Genomic DNA, 18,445 nt, shown 5'->3' on the forward strand with positions numbered 1-18,445 from the left:
TTCCAAAACAGTCTTAGCCCTTGACCTTTATTTCATGGTTACAGGAGTTAAAGTTGCACCCTAATTCATCGTTTAGCAGTAGGTTCCCCAATATTTATTTCATCATGATCTGAGTTCAGGAGTACTGTCCTGAGATAGTCTTAGTACAGAACAGAAACCAGAAAGGGGGCAGGTCTGCCCACTGCCCTTGCCTCCCCAGACTTTACCTGCTTAATCAGGAAAAGCTTCATTGAAGTACCCAGACCCCAAGGATGAGAATCAACAAAATGCACATAGTGTGGATCCAAGCCTGTTTGTCTTTCCAGAATGAGGAGAGCAGTGTGCAGGTCTTTTGGCATGGCTCCTTGGAGCAGCTCTTCTAGCTCTGCTAAGAACTCGGTTCTTGTCTCAGAGCCAGCATCGTGCCTGACAGCTCAGGGTCTGTTTACAAGAGCTCAGCCCTTTAGTCTACTTCATGATTCATTTGCGACTGAACAGCCCAGATGAGCATTCAACATTGATTACAGCTACACACAGGGCTGTAGGCTAGGCTCTCCAGTTTGGGAGCTAGTCCTGAAGCAGGTTTCGAGAGATCAGCATCCTCATCACTTCATTGCTACCTGCAAGAGGAATGACAGATTCAGTAGGAATAGAGCAGTCATGGATTTAAACAACTGTGACTTCTGTAATTACAAAGAAATGACTGTGTAAGAAATAGTATTTACATTCATTGCTGTTTAGCTTGAGACAGGGTCTGATGTAGCCCAGGTTGGCATTGAATGCAATGCAGTTGAGGATAACCTTGAACTCCTGGTCTTCCTGCCTCCACCAGTGCTAGGATTACAAACCCACCAAGATTTATGCCCCAATAATTTTTTAAAATTGTATTTATGTGTGTGTGTTGTGTGAGTATGCCCATGCCATGGTGTGCATATCAAAATCAGAAGACAACCTGCATGACTGGTTTGCTCCTACCACACCTTGTGGGTCTCAGGGATCAAAATCAGGTCTTCAGGCTTGGCAGTAGGTACCTGTACCCATGACCCATCTTGTTAGCTCCGTGGGATAATATTTACATTTTAAACACCTCTTCTGGTGACAAAAATGGCTGTATTAAATTAAGATGTAGAATAAAAATAGTCTAATTATTAAGTTTTAATGATAATTGTAAAAAGATAGAAAAAAGTTTTAAGAGCTTAACAAATAAAATATAAAAAAAATACATCCTGAATGAAAAAAACACAACATCTTTTACTTTTTGGATATTTTACATACATAGTTTTGTTTTTTGAGACAGGGTTTCTCTGTGTAGCCCTGGTTGTCCTGGAACTTACTCTGTAGACCAGGCTGGCCTCGAACTCAGAAATCTGCCTGCCTCTGCCTCCCAAATAATGGGATTAAAGGCGTGCACCACCACTGCCTGGCTATATTTTTTAATAATATATATTTCTTTTGGTAATCCGAAAACTTAAGTATAAACATTTCCCCTGAAGGAGGGGATTGATTGCTCATTTTATTTTTAATTATGGCATTCAGTACATATAGATTACAAAGTAAAGCCCTGGAGGAACCAATCATCACATGATCTCAAAGAAAGCCACATCCAAACTTCTTTGTAAAACAGTGACATTTCCCACTCAGGAACTCTGGGAAGTTTGATTTCAGCGTAAGAGACTGAGCCACATAAAGATTACAGTTCAAGTTTGGATAGAAAGCAGATTATGTTTCAGACATAGGGACAGCGGGCCTCACCTTTCCACACCAATGACCACAGCCTTCACTTGGTCCAATGGAGCCGAAACTCTGAGGACTCTGCTTTAATCAGTCCTCCAGAAGATTATGGTACCCATTCAGGTATGACATGAGTCCTTTGAAGATCTCTGTGATCCCAATAAAATACCCCACACTGTTTCACCAAAAAGCACACCGAGAAGCTTCTGTCCCTTGCTTCCCTAGTACTGTTACAGCCCTGGTTGCCTACATTGGCTGGAACAGAAGTTAGATCCCTTCAAGACTCATCTACTGCCTGCCTAACAGCTCAGACAGTCGCCTGACAGAATGTCTGTAGTTATAGAAGGTCACATGCTGACAATTTTACTAAATAATGTACTAGCAATCCTGACACTGATAACATTTAGACAATGTGGCCACTAAACTTTTGTTTGGAAGTTTAGGATCCTTGAGGAACAAGTCCTTTACAACAGTAGGAAACTGTCCCCAGTATGCTCCACAACAAGAGTTCTCACATCCTAGCTTGGTGGGAGCTGTCTTTGAAATCTACGAAAAAAAGTGGAGTGGTCTGACGCCTCAATCATGAGGAAAAGGCAGAGGCTTGGAGCTCCCAGCCTAGAGCACATTCTAATGTAGCCCTAGAGCGGTGACAAAGCAGGGCTGAGGAGAGAAAGACAGGGACCTGGAAGGATCCCGAGGGACAGCCAACACAGGACTGACCTAGGCTTGCAAAAGCATAGATCTTACAACTGCTCCAAACAGAAGAGAGTAACCCCTACCAAGTTTTACCTTCTAGGATTTGGTGGACCCTGGAGTCCCGCATATACTGTTGAACAGCATAGTCCTTCAGGTAGCCATAGCCCCCATGCATCTGCAAAGCCTGGTTGCAGATCTGCTGGGAGACAGGAGGACACAGATGTCTTTGGTCCCAGGAGACTGTGCAGTTCTTAGCTTCCCCTCGACACTCCAAACCTCAGTCTGGCAGCCTACTATAAATGAATGAGAGAAAGAACAAAGCCCAGAGAGGAGCTCCAGAATCTAAGGAGTCAGACGCAATGGCAGCCCTCCTACTGAACCAGTCAATTCCTGCCAGTCAGACAACATACAGACATTTGCTTTTCTCCTTTTATGCTGTCCTACAGCCACTCTAACTGACTATAGGAAGTTCAGCTGCCACCTAGTGACAAAGTAGCCTCAATGTAGAAACAGCTCTGTGTGTGAGACAAAGGAAGCATGGTAAGTAGTGCTTAAATTTGGGTTAGCATCACTGGGCTGTTCTGAACCTTAAAAAGATGTGCCTCATCTAGAATAAACCCAAAAGACAGGGCCTTACTGACGCATTTAATAGCATGGAGAAGGCTACGAAAGCAGCAGGGAGAGCTCCCATGCAGACCTTTCACAGATTCATCTTATCCTTAAGGCCCAAAGTGATTCCTTCAGTGCCTCAGGAGGATAAAGTTCTACAGAGGAGTCATCTCCCTCCAAATCCCTAAGATAGACAGTTGCTTCCTGTCTGTCTCAGAAAGGCCAGAAGATTTATCACTTACAGCAAAGCACTCCTCTGTAGCAAAGAGCTTGGCCATGGAACACAGGGCCACTGCATCTTCTCGCTCTTCCTGCAAAGCCACTGCTGCAGTACGGATCATCAGCCGGGAGGCAACTAGCTTGGTGGCCATGTCTGCCAACTGGAATTGCAGGTACTATAGCCATAGGCAAGAATGGAACCAAAATAGACATATAAATTTAGACAGGTCATCTGGGGTAATCTGGAACTCCTGATATCTTGAGATGGTAAGCTGGCTCTGCAGGTAGAGGCAGTTAGACATACACAGATCAAACTAAATTCCACCCAGATGATCCATGGGTGACAGGAGAGGTCAACTCTGACCTCTACATAGGCACTATGACATGCACACGCACGCACGCGCACACATACACACACACACACACACACACACACACACACACACACACACACACACACACACACACACACACACACACACACACACACACTCACAAAGATATCTTAAATTAGGTGCCTTTTCTAAGTACTTCAAGTTCTCTTGCCACTTCTAAAGAAGCCTACTTTGCTTGCCTTGGTATTACTGCCTCCTGAAAAAGAGGCCCAGGTACATGCAATATATACATTCTGATTAAGATGGTGGCAAGTTCTTCACTGGATTTCATGTTCCTGTCATGCTCCCCAACCCCATCAAGAATGTGGGCCCCAGGGAAGGCATGAACAGAATATAATTGAAGTGCAGAACCTAGGTAACTTACCTGGTTTCTGGCCAGAGGTACTCCAAACTGCTTCCGGACCTTGAGGTGCTCTTGGGTAAGGATAACTGAAGCATGAGCAGCTCCTAGAGAGCAGGATGCTAGAGAGCAAGAGTCAGAACTTCAGCTGAGCCTGAAGGACAGTTGCTAGCCTCAGTCCTTGCCTTCCCTCCCCAATTCCTTTCTGGCCTCACCAACATTGATCCTTCCTCCATTCAGTCCTTTCATGGCGATGAGAAAGCCCTGCCCCTCAGTCCCGATCCTGTTGGCCACAGGGACAGCACAGTCTTCAAAGATCACTGCTCGGGTTGGCTGCGAGTTCCACCCCACCTGGCAAAAATCAGGGTCTTGGTGGCTGCCCTATGATTCCCCAAGTAGGGCGGCCTTCCCTGTGGACAGAAGCTTGTAACGTATAGGTTCCAGCAACATGGCACTTAGATCCATAAGAACATAAAACAAAAGGAAAAAGTTCAGATGTACAGGTTTGTCAATACTTAGAAAGATGCTTATTTCAAGTAAGCAATGTTTTGTTTATTTTTCAACATGGTCTTCAAACGTAGTCCAGGCTGACTGTAGTGCACTCTTCCTGCCTCAGGCTCCCAAGTGCCAGGACGACAGCCATGCCTGGCTAACATGGTGGGACATAGCAAACAAATCTGCTTTGTGCATGCTATCTATGAATACTGCTCACTTCTTGTAGGATCAGGACCAGACCCATCCTTATTTTCAGTGCCTCTGAGTACAACTTCCATGAGAAATTATTTGGAAAAGTTTAATTTTAAAGGCCTTGTGAACAATAACCACATTTCTCTTTTCATAAGATTTGTGTCCCAAAAGGTACTATAATTAGACAAGGTAAATGGCATGCAATATCCTGGAGAGCCCTAGTCTAACATTAAGCTGTAGTGAGGCCCAGTACTGTGATGTCAACTCACCAGAGCCAATTATGCATGGTTTTTTTCTAACTCAGCATTCTATCATCTTGTAAAAGTGGCATGAAGTCAGCTATGAATTGGCAAACGCCAATTTTTTTTGTTTTGTTTTGTTTTGTTTTTTTGTTTCTCCAAGAAAATTGGCTTACTAGAACATCATTGGATATGTCAGATTAAGCTCACAGAAACATCAGAACAGTTGAAATGTAGCCTCTTACATAGAACCTGGTTATAATTTTTGTCTTTGGACAAACCACTTGACTTCTTTGTGACCTTTGTTTCCTTACATAAAAGTACAACCGCTGGACTAAAAAGTTAGTGGAACCTGTTGGCAAAGTCTCACTTTGCTGTGTCATATTTAAATAGTTAAAGCTCATCAGCTCCTCATTAAGGTACTCAGAAACTCAAAGGAACTTCAGCTTCAACAAGGCAGTCCGTGAACACTGTGAACTACATGTCATACTCTTGCTCTCTCCTACCTAGAAAACACTGCTTCTCCTAACATAAACCCTTCTAGCCAAGAGTGGTGGTGCCTGCTTACAAAACTAGCACTGGGAACACGTTGGCAGGAGGATCAGGAGTTCAAGGTGAGCATTCATTACAAAGCAAGTTTGAGGCCAGTCTGGGCTAAAGAGATCCAGTCTGAGAAAACCAAAGCCAAATAAAATGCAACCAAATTTGCTCTCTCTTAAGCTTTGCACTCTCTGCCAAACATCTGAAACTTCCCAGTACTGCCCCTTAAGATAGCTACCTCTGCATTTCATTCTGTCAAACCAAACACAGACACCTGAAAGCAAGAATGTATCTGAAAACTCTGACCTTAAGAATGTCTAATCATGCTGAGCAGTAGTAGTCCATGCCTTTAATCCTAGTACTAGGGAGGCACAGGGAGGTGGAGCTCTGAGTTGGAGGTCAGTCTGACCTACAGAATGAATTCCAGGGCAGTTAGAGCTATACAGGGAAACCCAGTCTAGAAAAAAATAAAAAATCTAATCATTAAAGAAACAAACTACAGATTGCTGCTGCATTCTTGCACCTGTGAAGTCTTTATTTTAAACAGTATATATCTTCATGGCTCAGTGGGTAAAAATACCTGTTATACAAGCAAATGGGCCTCAGTTTACATCCCTAGTCCCCAAATAGAAAGCCAGGTGTTACTGTACAAACATCTGTAACTGCTTTGTGTCTGTGTGCTTGTGTGCATGTGTGTAAATGGAGGCATGAAAAGAGAGAGATTCCCAGGCTCACTGGCCAACCAAAACAGCTAATTCATGTGTGTTAGGTTCAGTGATTCCTTTAGAGGCTATCTCAAACCAAGAAAGAGAAAGAGAGAGAGAGAGAAAGAGAGAGAGAACTTTCAATCTGAATAACTCCCACAGATTCATATCTAAATCTTGGTCAGCAGTAGTTGGATTAAGAGATATGGCCTTGGTGAAGGAGGTGTGTCACGGGGGTCGGCCCTGAAGTTCTAAAAGCCCAGGTTGGACTGGTGAGATGGCTCAGCAGGTAAGAGTACTGACTGCTCTACCAAAGTTCCTGACTTCAATTCCCAGCAACTACATGGTGGCTCACAATCACCCGTAACAAGATCTGACGCCCTCTTCTGGTGTGTCTGAAGACAGCTGCAGTATACTTAGATATAATAATAAATAAATCTTTGGGCCGGAGCAAGCAGGGACTGAGCATGCAGGGCCGACTGCAGCAAGCGGGGCTGACTGGAGCAGGCAGAGGTCCTAAAAGTCAATTCACAACAACCAGATGAAGATTCACAACTATCTGTACAGCTACAGCTACAGTGTATACTCATATACATACAATAAATAAATAAATCTTTAAAAGCCCATGTTATTCCTAGTTAGCCCTCTCTTTGCCTCCTGCCTGTGGACTAGAGCATCACGATTGTCATGGACTCTACCCTCTCTGGAACTGTGAGCCCCAAATAAAATGCTTTAATTTATAAGTTGTCTTGGAGTCATAATGACTTCTCACAGCAGTAGAAAAGCACTAAGACAACACCCCCAAAGCTAATCTCAGCCTCCAGATGCAGGTACACAAGCATGCACACCTGCCCACAGACCAGCAATCTACTTCCTGTCCCTATATGGACAGAACTATTCTAATGTTCTAGGGGCTGCGGGGAGAGGACAAATGATCCTCTGCCTTCTGGAAGATGTGCAAGCATTGACTCTGATGCAGCCCAGTCCTGCTCAGACCTTTTACCTCTCGGCATACCATTCTCAATTCCAGACCTCCATTCTTCCATAGAACTAAATCAAAGAAAAGTAAATAGCTATCCTCCTGGAAAGTCAATACAAAGTGGGAGGTTAAAAACTCAAAAAAATATTGTTAACCAGGCTAACCAAAAGAATTCAGCTCCTTTCTTGCTCACTGCAACCCTACCTATACACACATTTTTTTTTTGCTTCTACAAATAAGCAAATATTTTTTGTTATTATTGTAATTTTAGATGTGTACGTATCACATGTAGCCCAAGCAGGACTAGTATTTGCAATCTTAGCCCCAGATTTCAAAATGCTGGATGTGTAAATTACCATGCCCAGCTGTAGAGATTTTATACAGATAAAACTGTGTGTGATTTTAAGTCCAAAAAGGGCTAGGAATGACTAAGGATTCTGCATCCTCCCAGAGACAGCACCAGCTTTAAATACTGAGTCATCTAATAAATGCCTGCTATGCTACAAACGCCCAGGGGCACTAAAACCCATAACCCATGGGCAATTGTGAGAGCCAGAAAGCATCATAAAGAACAATGTGGAAACCCCAGGAGATTTGGAGGAATTCAGAGGTCATTTTAAACCTGCCTTACCTCCAAAAGCCCTAATCTAAGGATAACAACTGTACTCCTGTTTTGATCACCTGCCCTAAAAAACCCTTGATGAGTCCTAAATTATCAGCAATTACATTACTACATGTTTCCTATTCGTGGCCTGCATGTAGGGTTTAATCCTAGGAGTATCTTCTTTTTCAAAGCACTCATGGAAACACTGTCCTTAGGTAGTTCAAACACTCACAGCCCTCCCTGTCAATGAGTTTTATTTTTGTTAGAGAAGAAGTATCCTACACGTCTTTCATTCCTGAGACCTCTGACAAGCATCAGATTTTTGTATACATCTCTTTTGGGGATAACAAAGTATGGTAAAAGCTGGCTAAGAAATACAGGACAAAGATTGGGGAGTTGGCTCAAGTGATAAGATGCCTGCTTTGCATGCACAAGGACCCGAGTTCAAGCTTCAGTATCCAGCTAAGTGTAGCTAGGAAGGCGACAGGAGGATTCCTGAGACTTGCTGGTCAGCCAGTCTCACTGAACAAGCAAGTTCCAGGTTCAGTAGGAGATGCTGTCTGGTCAGGCATGATGGCAGAAGGAGGTGGATCTCTGTGAGTTTGAGATTATCCTTGTCTACATAGTGAGAAAAGCTAGGTTTACATAGTAAGACCCTGCCCTAAAACATTAACAATAAAATTAAAGAAGACCCTGACCAAAAAAATTAGGTGAACAACTGAGGAAGCTATCAAGCAGCAACTCCCCTCCAATACATGCACACAAACACATAGTACAGACATACCATGAGAAAAATAAACACAGAAAAAAACAGGAGAATTTAGATAGGCAGCAGCTTACGAAACCAGCTGGCAAATCTGTCATTTCCCCAGGAGCCTGTTTCTTTAGCAATGACTTCTGTTTTGCTACATACCTGCTCATAAACCTATTCTGTGAAAAGGGGCAGGAGTTGGTCTAACACATAGCAGAGACCCTTAACTTGAGTTGCTTACAGTTGAGTAGACACTCACCTTCTTCTCCTTCTTGCCAAAGCTGAGGCCAGGGGTTCCTTTCTCAACAATTATGCAAGAGATGCCTCTGGGGCCTGATCCACCAGTTCGGCACATGACCACATAAATGTCTGACTCACCTCCCCCACTGATGAAGGCCTGTGGGTGGAAAGAGGGTATATGAGAATCAGAAAATGCATGAGTTTTAAGCCTGGCACTGGAAAAAACACTGGAACACTCCCAACAACAGAACAAAGGTGTAATGCAGAGGGTGGGGTAAAGGGCACTTGCTCAAGCAGTATTTACAGAATCAGGGATTTAGTTGGTAACAATACAATGGAGGGCACACCTCCCAGACCAAGTAAGCTGCCTACCCAGATTGATTCCACTTACCTGTGAACCTTCCTGATGCTTTCTCCAATCCCCCTGCCTTCCTCATTGCCATATCCCAGCTACCAACTCAGGTATAGACTCCCTGCTGGACTACAGAGGCCACACCAGCCACCAGAACTCCAAATAGGCCTCCTAAAGACCTCCTTCACTCTCTGGCTGCTCCCACCCCAAAGTTCTCTTTCTCTGACTCCAGAGGATATTCCCTCCTTACAAGATAAGATAAGATGTGATAAGCTAAACTAAGCTAAGATTAGCTAAACTAAGCTAAGATAAGCTAAACTAAGCTAAGATAAGCTAAACTAAGCTAAACTAAGCTAAGAGGTTACTCAATGACTGCTAGGTCCAGAAAGAAACAAAAAGGAAATTAAAGACTTAGAATTCAATGAAAATAAATGTACAACATACCTAAACTTATGGGACACAATGAAAACACTGCTAAGAGGAAAGTACCTACTTTTTTTTTAATCACTTAAGTACCTACATAAAGAAATTGGAGGGGATAAACAGATGGCTCAGCGGTTAAGAGCACTGGCTCTGCTCTACTAGAAGAATTGAGTTCAATTCTCAGCACCCTCATGGCAGCTCACAATCATATATAATGGGATCTGATGCCATCTTTTGGCACGCAGGTGTACATGCAGATAGAGTATCCCAAGTCCCCGTACACATAAAATAAACAAATCTTAAAAAAGAAAAAAATTGGAGAGATTTCATACTAGCAACTTAACAGCATACCTGAAAAGTTCTAGAACAAAAAGAAGCAAAACACCCAAGAGAAACAGACAGAAGGAAATCAAACCAAGGGCTGAAATCAATAAAATAGAAACAAACAAAAATCAAAATAAACAGTCGGATCTTTGAGAAAATCAACAAGACAGACAAACCCTTATTCAAACTAACTAAAAGAAGGACAGAGAAAATCCAGATTAACAAATCAGAAAGGAAAGGGGGACACAACAATAGACATTGAGGACACTCAACAAAACATTAGGTAATACTTTAAAAACCTGTACTCTACAAAATCAAAAAATTTAAAAGGGATAATTTTCTAGATACCACTTAGCAATTTTCCACTTACCAATACTCCTCAAATTCTTCTACAAAATAGAAAGACACAGTCTAAAAGCTAGCTACTAAGGTCTATTCCCAACTTCTTCTTGAGGTTGACTACCAAGATCCAGTCCAGGAATAAAAGCCCCCTTTGTTTCACCTAGTTAACATGCCCAATTTAAAATTAAATACCTCATCTGTGGTAGTTTAAAGAGTATAGCCCCACAGACTCATGTCTTTAGATGCTTGGCCCACAGGGAATGGCACTGTTAGGAAGTAGTGTGGCCTTATTGGAGGAGGTCTGGTCCTGTTAGAGGAAATGTGTCACTGTGGAAGCAGACTTTGAGGTCGCATATGTATAAGCTATACCCAGTATGACATACACAGTATCTCCTTGCTGCCTGCAGATATAGATATAGAACACTCAGCTCTTTCTTCAGCACATCTGCCTTCTTTCCCCTTGTACCTTCATAAACTGCCATTTTCTTATGTGTTCTGTCTGTCTCCTCTCTATCCAGAGGCAGCCCTTTGTCCTCCTCCTCACTTTGTTTCCTTGTCCCTTATCTTCTATCTTGTGTCTCTATCCCTCTGGTGCAAATAAATCTTTGTACTGGGAACTTGGTCTTGGAATTCCTGAGCTTATGTTTTTCCTAACACTGCCAGTATACGTAAGCAACTCAAATGTTCTACCTGAAAACTCATATAGCTGATAAACACCTTCAGCAAAGCGGCTAGATAGAAGATTAACTCAAAAACAAACAAAAAAATTCAGCAGCCCTCCTAGATACATATGACATATGGACTGAGAAAAAAAAAAGCAGAGAAAAGAATACCCTTTACAGGGGCTGGAGAGATGGCTCAGCGGTTAAGAGCACTGACTGCTCTTCCGAAGGTCCTGAATTCAAATCCCAGCAACCACATGGTGGCTCACAACCATCTGTAATGAGATCTGGCACCCTCTTCTGGGGTGTCTAAAGACAGCTACAGTGTACTTACATATAATAATAAAGAAGTAAATCTTTAAAAAAAAAAATACTCTTTACAATAGCCACAAACAATATAACATATCTTTAGGTAACCCTAACCAAGTAAGTGAAATACTTATATGACAAAAACTTCAAGTCTTTGAAGAAACTGAAGAAGATGGAACGATCTCCCCTGCTCAAGGATCAGTAGAATTAACATAGTAACTATCCTACCAAAAGCAATCTACAGACTAAGAGCAATTCCCATCAAAATTACAACACAATTCTTTATAGACCTTGAAAAACCATATTCAACCTCATATAGAAAAAAAACAAAAAACCCAGGAGAACTAAAACAATCTTGACTAATAAAAGAACATCTGGGGGTATCACCATCCCTGGCTGCAAGCTATACTACAGAGCTATAGTAATAAAAACTGCATGGTATTGGCATAAAAACAGACAGGTTAATCAATGGCATCAAACTCAAGATACAGACATAAATCCACACACCTATGGACACCTGATTCTTTATAAAGAAGCCAGAAATACACAATGGAAAAAAAAAAAACTTCAACAAATGGTGCTGGTCTAAGTGGATGTCTGCATGTAGAAAAATGCAAATAGATCCATATTTATCACCCTGCACAAAACTCAAGTCCAAATGGAGCAACTCAACATAAAATCATATAAACTGAACCTAATAGAAGAGAAAGTAGGGAACAGCCTTGGACACATTGGCAAGAGACAACTTCTTAAACAGAACACCAACAGCACAGGCACTAAGATCAATAATTAATAAATGGGATCTCATGAAACTAACATGCTTCTATAAGGCAAAAGATACCATCAAAAGGACAAAATGGCAGCCTACAAAATCGAAAAGAATTTTCATTAACTCCACATCCAACACAGGGCTAATTTCTAAGGTATATAAAGAATTCAAGAAACTAGACATCAACAAGCCAAATAATCCAATTAAAAAATAGTATACAGATCTAAACACAGAATTCTCAATAGAATTCTCCATAGAATAAGAATTTCAAATGGCTGAGAAACACTTAAAGAAATGTTCAGCATCCTTAGTCATCCTTAGAAATGCAAATCACGACTCTGAGATTCCATCTTATACCTGTCAAAAAGGCTAAGATCAATAACACCTCATACTGGTGAGGATCCAGAGTGGAGGAGGAACTCTCCTCCACTGCTGGTGGATAGTAACTGTTAAGTAAAGGATAATCATATTTCAATCCACAGACCCAGCGAGGTTAAGGAACAAGGGTCAAGCAGGAGGAGAGGATGCACGTGATGTCCCCAGGACGGGGAAGTAGAATAGATCGGGGGTGGGGGGGCAGGGGCGCAGGTTAGGATGTGGATTGTGGGGCACTTGGGGGTGGGAGGATATGAAAACCTAGTACAGTGGAAACTCCCTGGAAACTACAAGAGTGACCCTAGTAAGGACTACTAGTAATGGGGACTAAGGAGCCTGAACTGTCCATCTTCTGTAACCAGGCAAGGATTCCAGTGATGGAACTGGAACAACAATACAATCGCAAAACTTTCAACCTATAATCTGTCCTGTCTGCAAGATATGCTGGGGTAATGGTGGCACAGCACTTGTGGAAGTGACCAACCAATGACTAGTTTTAACTTGAGGCCCACTTCATGCCATGAGAGAGAGTTCATGCCTGATACTACCTAAATGGCCTGGAACCAGAGGCTAGATAGCCTAAATACCTAGGATCAACCATGACTGACAAAAACAAAAAGAGTCAATGAAATAATTCCTAATGACATTCTACTACATCACAAATTGGTGCCTAGCCCAGTCGTCATCAGAGAGGCCTCCTCTGGGAGCTGATGGGGGAGTCCATGCAGAAACCCAAAGGCAGACATTAGGCAGAGCTCAGTAAACCCGACTGAAGAGATGGAGGAAGGACTGTAGGAGCCAAAGGTGTCAAGGACACCAGGAGAACATGGCCTACAGAATCAAGTAAGCCAGGCTCATAGGGGCTCACAGAGACTGAAGTGCTAATCACAAAGCCTATATGGATCTATGCTATATCCTCTGCAAATATATTATAGTTACTTAGCTTGGGGGTTTTGTGGGATTCCTAACAGGAGGTGTGAGGGTGACTTTTCCCTGCTCTTGGGACCCTTTCCTCCTAATGAGTTCCTTCCTCCAGCCTTGATATGATGGTTTGTATCTACTCTTTTTGTATCTTGTTATGCTGTGTTCAGTTGATAACCTGGGAGGCCTGCTTTTTCTGATGGAGAAAAGGAGAAGGGGATCTAAGAGAGAGGGGAGACAGCAGTGGTTTGGGGAAGAAGATGGAACAGAACTGGGAGGAGTGGAGGGAGAGGAGGAATGCAGTCCAATGTACTGAGGTAAGAGTGAGAGGCTCTTCCCAATGTGAACTGCTACATAGAAGTCGTAACTCAGACTCAAGAACCAAGGGTTGTTAAGAGGCATGTGGGAATAGCCTCAAGTTGCTCTGAGAACACACACTCTTACCTTGGAACCATTGAGGATGTAATGATCTCCTTGTTGTTTAGCTGAGGTCAGAAGAGATGCAGCATCACTCCCACTGCCTGAGACAGGGGTCAAAAGGGAACAGATGGAAGGAGGTCAGTGACATCGCAGCTCAGCACAGTCCCACATCCCGACAGGTCTTGCTAAGAGGCTATCATGCACGGCTTTAAAACCCATGTGACCAAGAAATTCTCCTTCTGGGGAAAAACTGCTTGCATCGAGCAGTCCACTGACTCTCTACCAAAGCAGCCAATGGTGGTCTACAGCCTGGAAGAACGCTAACCTAAAGGCCCTGGTCCTAGGACAAGTACCCTGATTATTCCACAACCAAACTGCATAATATGTACACCATATTATGTGCCAACAGCCGAGGATGCTCAGTCAATGACCACACAGGGCCCACTTATCTCCTTGGTAGGTCTCACTTGCAGGGAGGACAAACGCACCTGGTTCAGTGAGGCAGTAGGAGGCAAACTTCTCCATGGTACAAAGCGGTGGGCAAAATTTGTGCCTCTGTTCCTCATTTCCAAAGCTATCAATCATCCAGGCACACATGCTGATAGATACACCAAGAAGAAAAGCCATTGACAGAAATACAGACAGACAAGAAAATTGAGGGTTTGGGGGTGGGGAGAGAAACCAAGGGCAACAAGGCAGAATGAAAGCAGGAGAGAGTGGGAGGGGAAAGAGACAAATGAGATGATGCAACTTGAAAGGAAGGGACTGGTCTATAAACACCCCTGGACTTATACCAGAGGCCCAGGTGCTTCTCAGATAAGTAAGCCCTAAAAATCAGAGACAAATGTACTTTCTATTACTTTCTTAAGTTATTGGAGGTCTCAGCTATAGACTAAGGAAAACTAGATTAGTCTGCTGATACCAAAACTGTAATTTGGGAGGTCAGCAGAACCAATTCTTTAAGTACTACCATAGAAGGCAACAGAACCAAATCCAACAGGCAGCAGCAGACCTACTGTGTACCAGTAACAGTTTAGTTCCCCAAGTACAATCAACCCACCGTGACTCATCTTTTTCTCAGTGAAGCTTCCCTACCCTCCTGCGTAAGCACAACCCTTCACCATGCTTTTAGGTGTGGATGCTCACTTGTGGATGCTTATATAGGCAGTGGTACTGGTGCAACCTGTGGCCAAGGCTTCAAAGATGACAGAAGTATCAAGGCGAGACAGTCCAGATCCACCCACATCTGTTTGAACATAGATTCCCCCAAATCCCAACTGTGCAGCCTTCCGCATCACATCCACAGGGAACAGCTCCTACATAGAAAAGAGAGCAAGTGGTCAGAGACCAGTTCTGAGACAGATGTTCCTTTAAAGGGGACAATGAATGGATTAGGATGTCTGCACCCAGAAGACTATTAGGAATTCTCTTAGCTTCAAGTGCCCTTGTTATTTTATAGTGGCATCAATTAACAAATGTTCTCCAAATTTTTTTCTATAGAACTGCTTCAATTTTAGGTATGTCTAAATATCTGTCCAATTAAATAAGAAAAGGGGCGTCCCCGTATATCTGGGATGACTTCCAGGAAAGGAGTCATCTACTGTCTTAGTAATGAAACAGAATGAACAAAAGCAACTTGGAGAGGAAAGGGTTATTTTACTCATGCTTCCATGTAACAGCTCACCATCAAAAGCAGTGAGGGCAGAACCTCAAGAGACCAGAAACCTGGAGGGAGAAGCTGATGTAGAGGCCATGGAGGAATGCTGCTTACTGGCTTGCTCAGTTTGCTTTCTTATAGAACCAAGAACTACCAGTCTAGAGGTGACCCACCTACAATGGGCTGGGCCCTCCCTCATATATCGCTAATTTAAAAAAATGTCCTACAGGCTTGACTACAGCCCCATCTTATGGAAATATTTTCTCATTTGAGGCTCCCTCCTCTCTGATGATTCCAACTTATGTCAAGCTCACATAAAACTATCCAGCACATCTACTACCAATCTTCACATCTGCAGTAAGAGTTGGTGGGTGGAGAGCAGACACTGAGCAGTTAGGACTGTAAAGAGAGGGAGATAAGTCATTGTATGGAACATATAGCTACAAGAACACTCCTACCTTCTGATCCCACTCCGCCATATTGGGAGCCATTTCCCGAGCAGCAAAGTCAAAGGCCACTTTCTGAAATCCTTTCTGTTCTTCATTTAGCCCCAAGGAAGCTGTGAACAGGACCAGACATATTCAATTCTAGGATGGAAATGAGAGAAGAGTTTCACTAATATGGAGTGCTTCAAAGCTGAGAGTGGACCTCCTAAAGCATTTCTTAGATATATTCTAGGCAACAGTAAGAGAATGGTGCCACCTACTATGTGTTCCATTGTTTTTGTTTTTGAGATAGGATCTTATAATCTAGTCCAGGCTGGTCTTGGACTCCTGACCATCCTGCCTCTGCTATCCTAGTGCTAAGCTAGGATCATTACTAGTTTCCCAAGTAGAGGAGGGGTCATTCTAGCACTTACCTATAGTATCCTAAGATAAAACATAGCTACTCCCAGACACCTCTTCCTTTTTTCCTTGGGTAGACAGTGTTATAGCTAAATAGGTAGAGGCCTCAGGGAACACATCAGGAAAAACCAGGATGCACAGAGTTTGTTAGAACATATAGCCACAAGAACACTCCTACCTTCTGATCCCACTCTGCCATATTGTGAACCATTTCTGGGAAGAGTAGGATACATAAAGATACTAACTCACCAAACTCCATCGCTATTCCTTTCAAAACAAGTGATTTTATTTATTTATTTATTTATTTAATTCTCTCTCTTTCTCTCTCTCTCTTTCTCTCTCTCTCTGTGTGTGTGTGTGTGTGTGTGTGTGTGCGCGCGCGCGCGCACGTGCTCACACACATGCATACACATGCCTGTGTTATATGCATGTGGAGGTCAGAGAACAAGTTTTGAGAATGGGTTCTGGGGATTAAACTTAGGTCATCAGGCTCAGTGGTAGGTCCCATAACAAAACAAAACCAAAAAAAAAAGAAAGAAAAAAGAAAAAAAGAAAAGAAAGGAAGTTAAAAAAAAAAGCAGTTGCTCTCATATGCCATGCTTTCTGATGGCTGTCCTAGTTTTTCTGCAAAAAATTCCTTGGAAAATTCCCATCTTCTCTCTGTATACTTGGCAGCAGCCACTGTTTCACCAACACATTCACTTTATAACATCAATTGAGAAATCATAATCTGTATACATTGGCTCACTTTCCAACCAAGGATGCAATGGAATAATATGGGCATACAATGTGTGGATAATACTGATTTAAAACAAACAAACAAACAAAACAAAACAAAACCTTTCTTATGTTGAAACACAGTTGAGTTCTTAGAAAGTTTTCTGTCTTAACCACTATGATATGACTCAGTAACTGCCTCATTTCTTGGACTGAGAAAAACGAAACTTAAGAGAATGAACTGGCAAAGTGATGTTAAGTAGGATAGATGGATGGGAAATTTTTCTAGAAACTCCTAAAATGCATAAAGACTCCATTGTAACAGAATCTCAGCAGAGGAAATGGTGGGAGACGCTACCTATCTACGCAACTGGTCCCCTAGCAGTAAAACACAGAATTAAATTTTTACAAATATTCTCAAAGACCACACTCAGTAAGGTAGGATTGAATTGGAAAACAAGATTGTCAGGAAAGCCTAGAATAGTTTCCATACTTCTTAAGATGAAGCAGATTTCCAGAGACAAGGCAGATACTAAAAGCAAAGAACTTAGGCAAAAATGTGAAAAAACTAATGAGATTTTAAGACTGGAAAAGAAGACAGAATGAATTCCAGAAGCCAGAGCACTGAAGCAGAACCTGCAACTCATATGACTGGACAGGCCTATACTATTCGCATTCCTTTCTCTTTTTACTGTGAGAACCACTGCCTCAGGTGCGCTGCTGCAAACCAAAGGAAGGGATGAGTGCATACTGCCTACACTTGGAGGTCCAGTAAAAAGCAGGATACAATGATGGCTGAGGTGGGGGAGGGGCGGGTGCAAAGATGTGGCCTTTCTATGCTAGAACTTCAGTTATTATAATGCTAATGGATCCTGAAGAAAAACTATGAGGAAGAGATGGGGCACATCTGAGGTGGTATGGATATAGACTTAAAGGAAAAGTATAAGCCGTTCTTGACAATAATCTGCCTTGGTGCCTTCTAGCTATGCCCACCTCTTCCTATAGCACATAAGTGCTGGCAACAAAGTTTGTTCCTCTGGGGAACATCTGGGCATCACTCTTAGTTAAAAGAAAATCCCAGCATGGTGGTCCACACATTCAATCCTGCCATCTAGGGATCCTCTCTCTGAGTCTGACACCAATGTGGACTACATACAATTCCAGAATATTCAGGGCTACCTAGGAAGACCCTGCCTCAAAAGTATGAGGGGGTGGAAGAGGTGGAACCAAGGTAGGGAGGATGTGAGGATTCTAGCAAAGTCTTCCCTAAAAGACCTAGAACAGAAACCTGAAGGTATCATTCTTAGGAATACTGAGTGGGACAAAAAAAAAAAAAAAAAAATCACCTTTTTCTTACTGGGGCAAGGGTCAGGCTGTTTTTTATGCTCTCTTTGTAAAAATGCTGCTGCTACAGATTATCGTTTAATGCATATGTGCCACAGAACAAGGATGCAGCTGAGTGGTAACGCCCTTGCCCAGCACCCCTAAAGTCCTGGGTTAAACTCATAGCCACAGGAAAAAAGCAAAACAAAAAGTCAAAAACAACCATGCAGTAAACTCACTATTTAAACAACAAACAAAACAAAGCTGAACTACTCTTAACTGGTAGGTACTTG

At 42.6% G+C, this 18,445-nt stretch overlaps 1 protein-coding gene across 3 annotated transcripts in view; it reads right to left on the minus strand.

Moving 5' to 3' along the window:
- The window catches only part of Acad8 (acyl-CoA dehydrogenase family member 8), a 21,951-nt gene continuing 3,506 nt past the window's right edge, over window positions 1-18,445 (minus strand). The window contains exons 2-11 of one of the 3 annotated variants that reach the window (XM_031345385.1): window positions 15,726-15,854; window positions 14,757-14,926; window positions 14,099-14,208; window positions 13,635-13,711; window positions 8,733-8,870; window positions 4,185-4,320; window positions 3,994-4,091; window positions 3,258-3,410; window positions 2,500-2,602; window positions 1-599 (exon numbers count right to left, since the gene is read on the minus strand). In XM_031345385.1, coding sequence (XP_031201245.1) covers window positions 547-599; window positions 2,500-2,602; window positions 3,258-3,410; window positions 3,994-4,091; window positions 4,185-4,320; window positions 8,733-8,870; window positions 13,635-13,711; window positions 14,099-14,208; window positions 14,757-14,926; window positions 15,726-15,758 — 1,071 coding nt within the window. In that variant the 5' untranslated portion in view covers window positions 15,759-15,854 and the 3' untranslated portion in view covers window positions 1-546. Of the gene's footprint in view, window positions 600-2,499; window positions 2,700-3,257; window positions 3,411-3,993; window positions 4,092-4,184; window positions 4,321-8,732; window positions 8,871-13,634; window positions 13,712-14,098; window positions 14,209-14,756; window positions 14,927-15,725; window positions 15,855-18,445 lie in introns of those variants that run through there. The other 2 variants (XM_031345383.1, XM_031345384.1) reach the window with 2 other exon arrangements.

This window comes from Mastomys coucha, unplaced genomic scaffold (genome assembly GCF_008632895.1).
Source record: "Mastomys coucha isolate ucsf_1 unplaced genomic scaffold, UCSF_Mcou_1 pScaffold23, whole genome shotgun sequence".
NCBI lineage: Eukaryota > Metazoa > Chordata > Mammalia > Rodentia > Muridae > Mastomys > Mastomys coucha.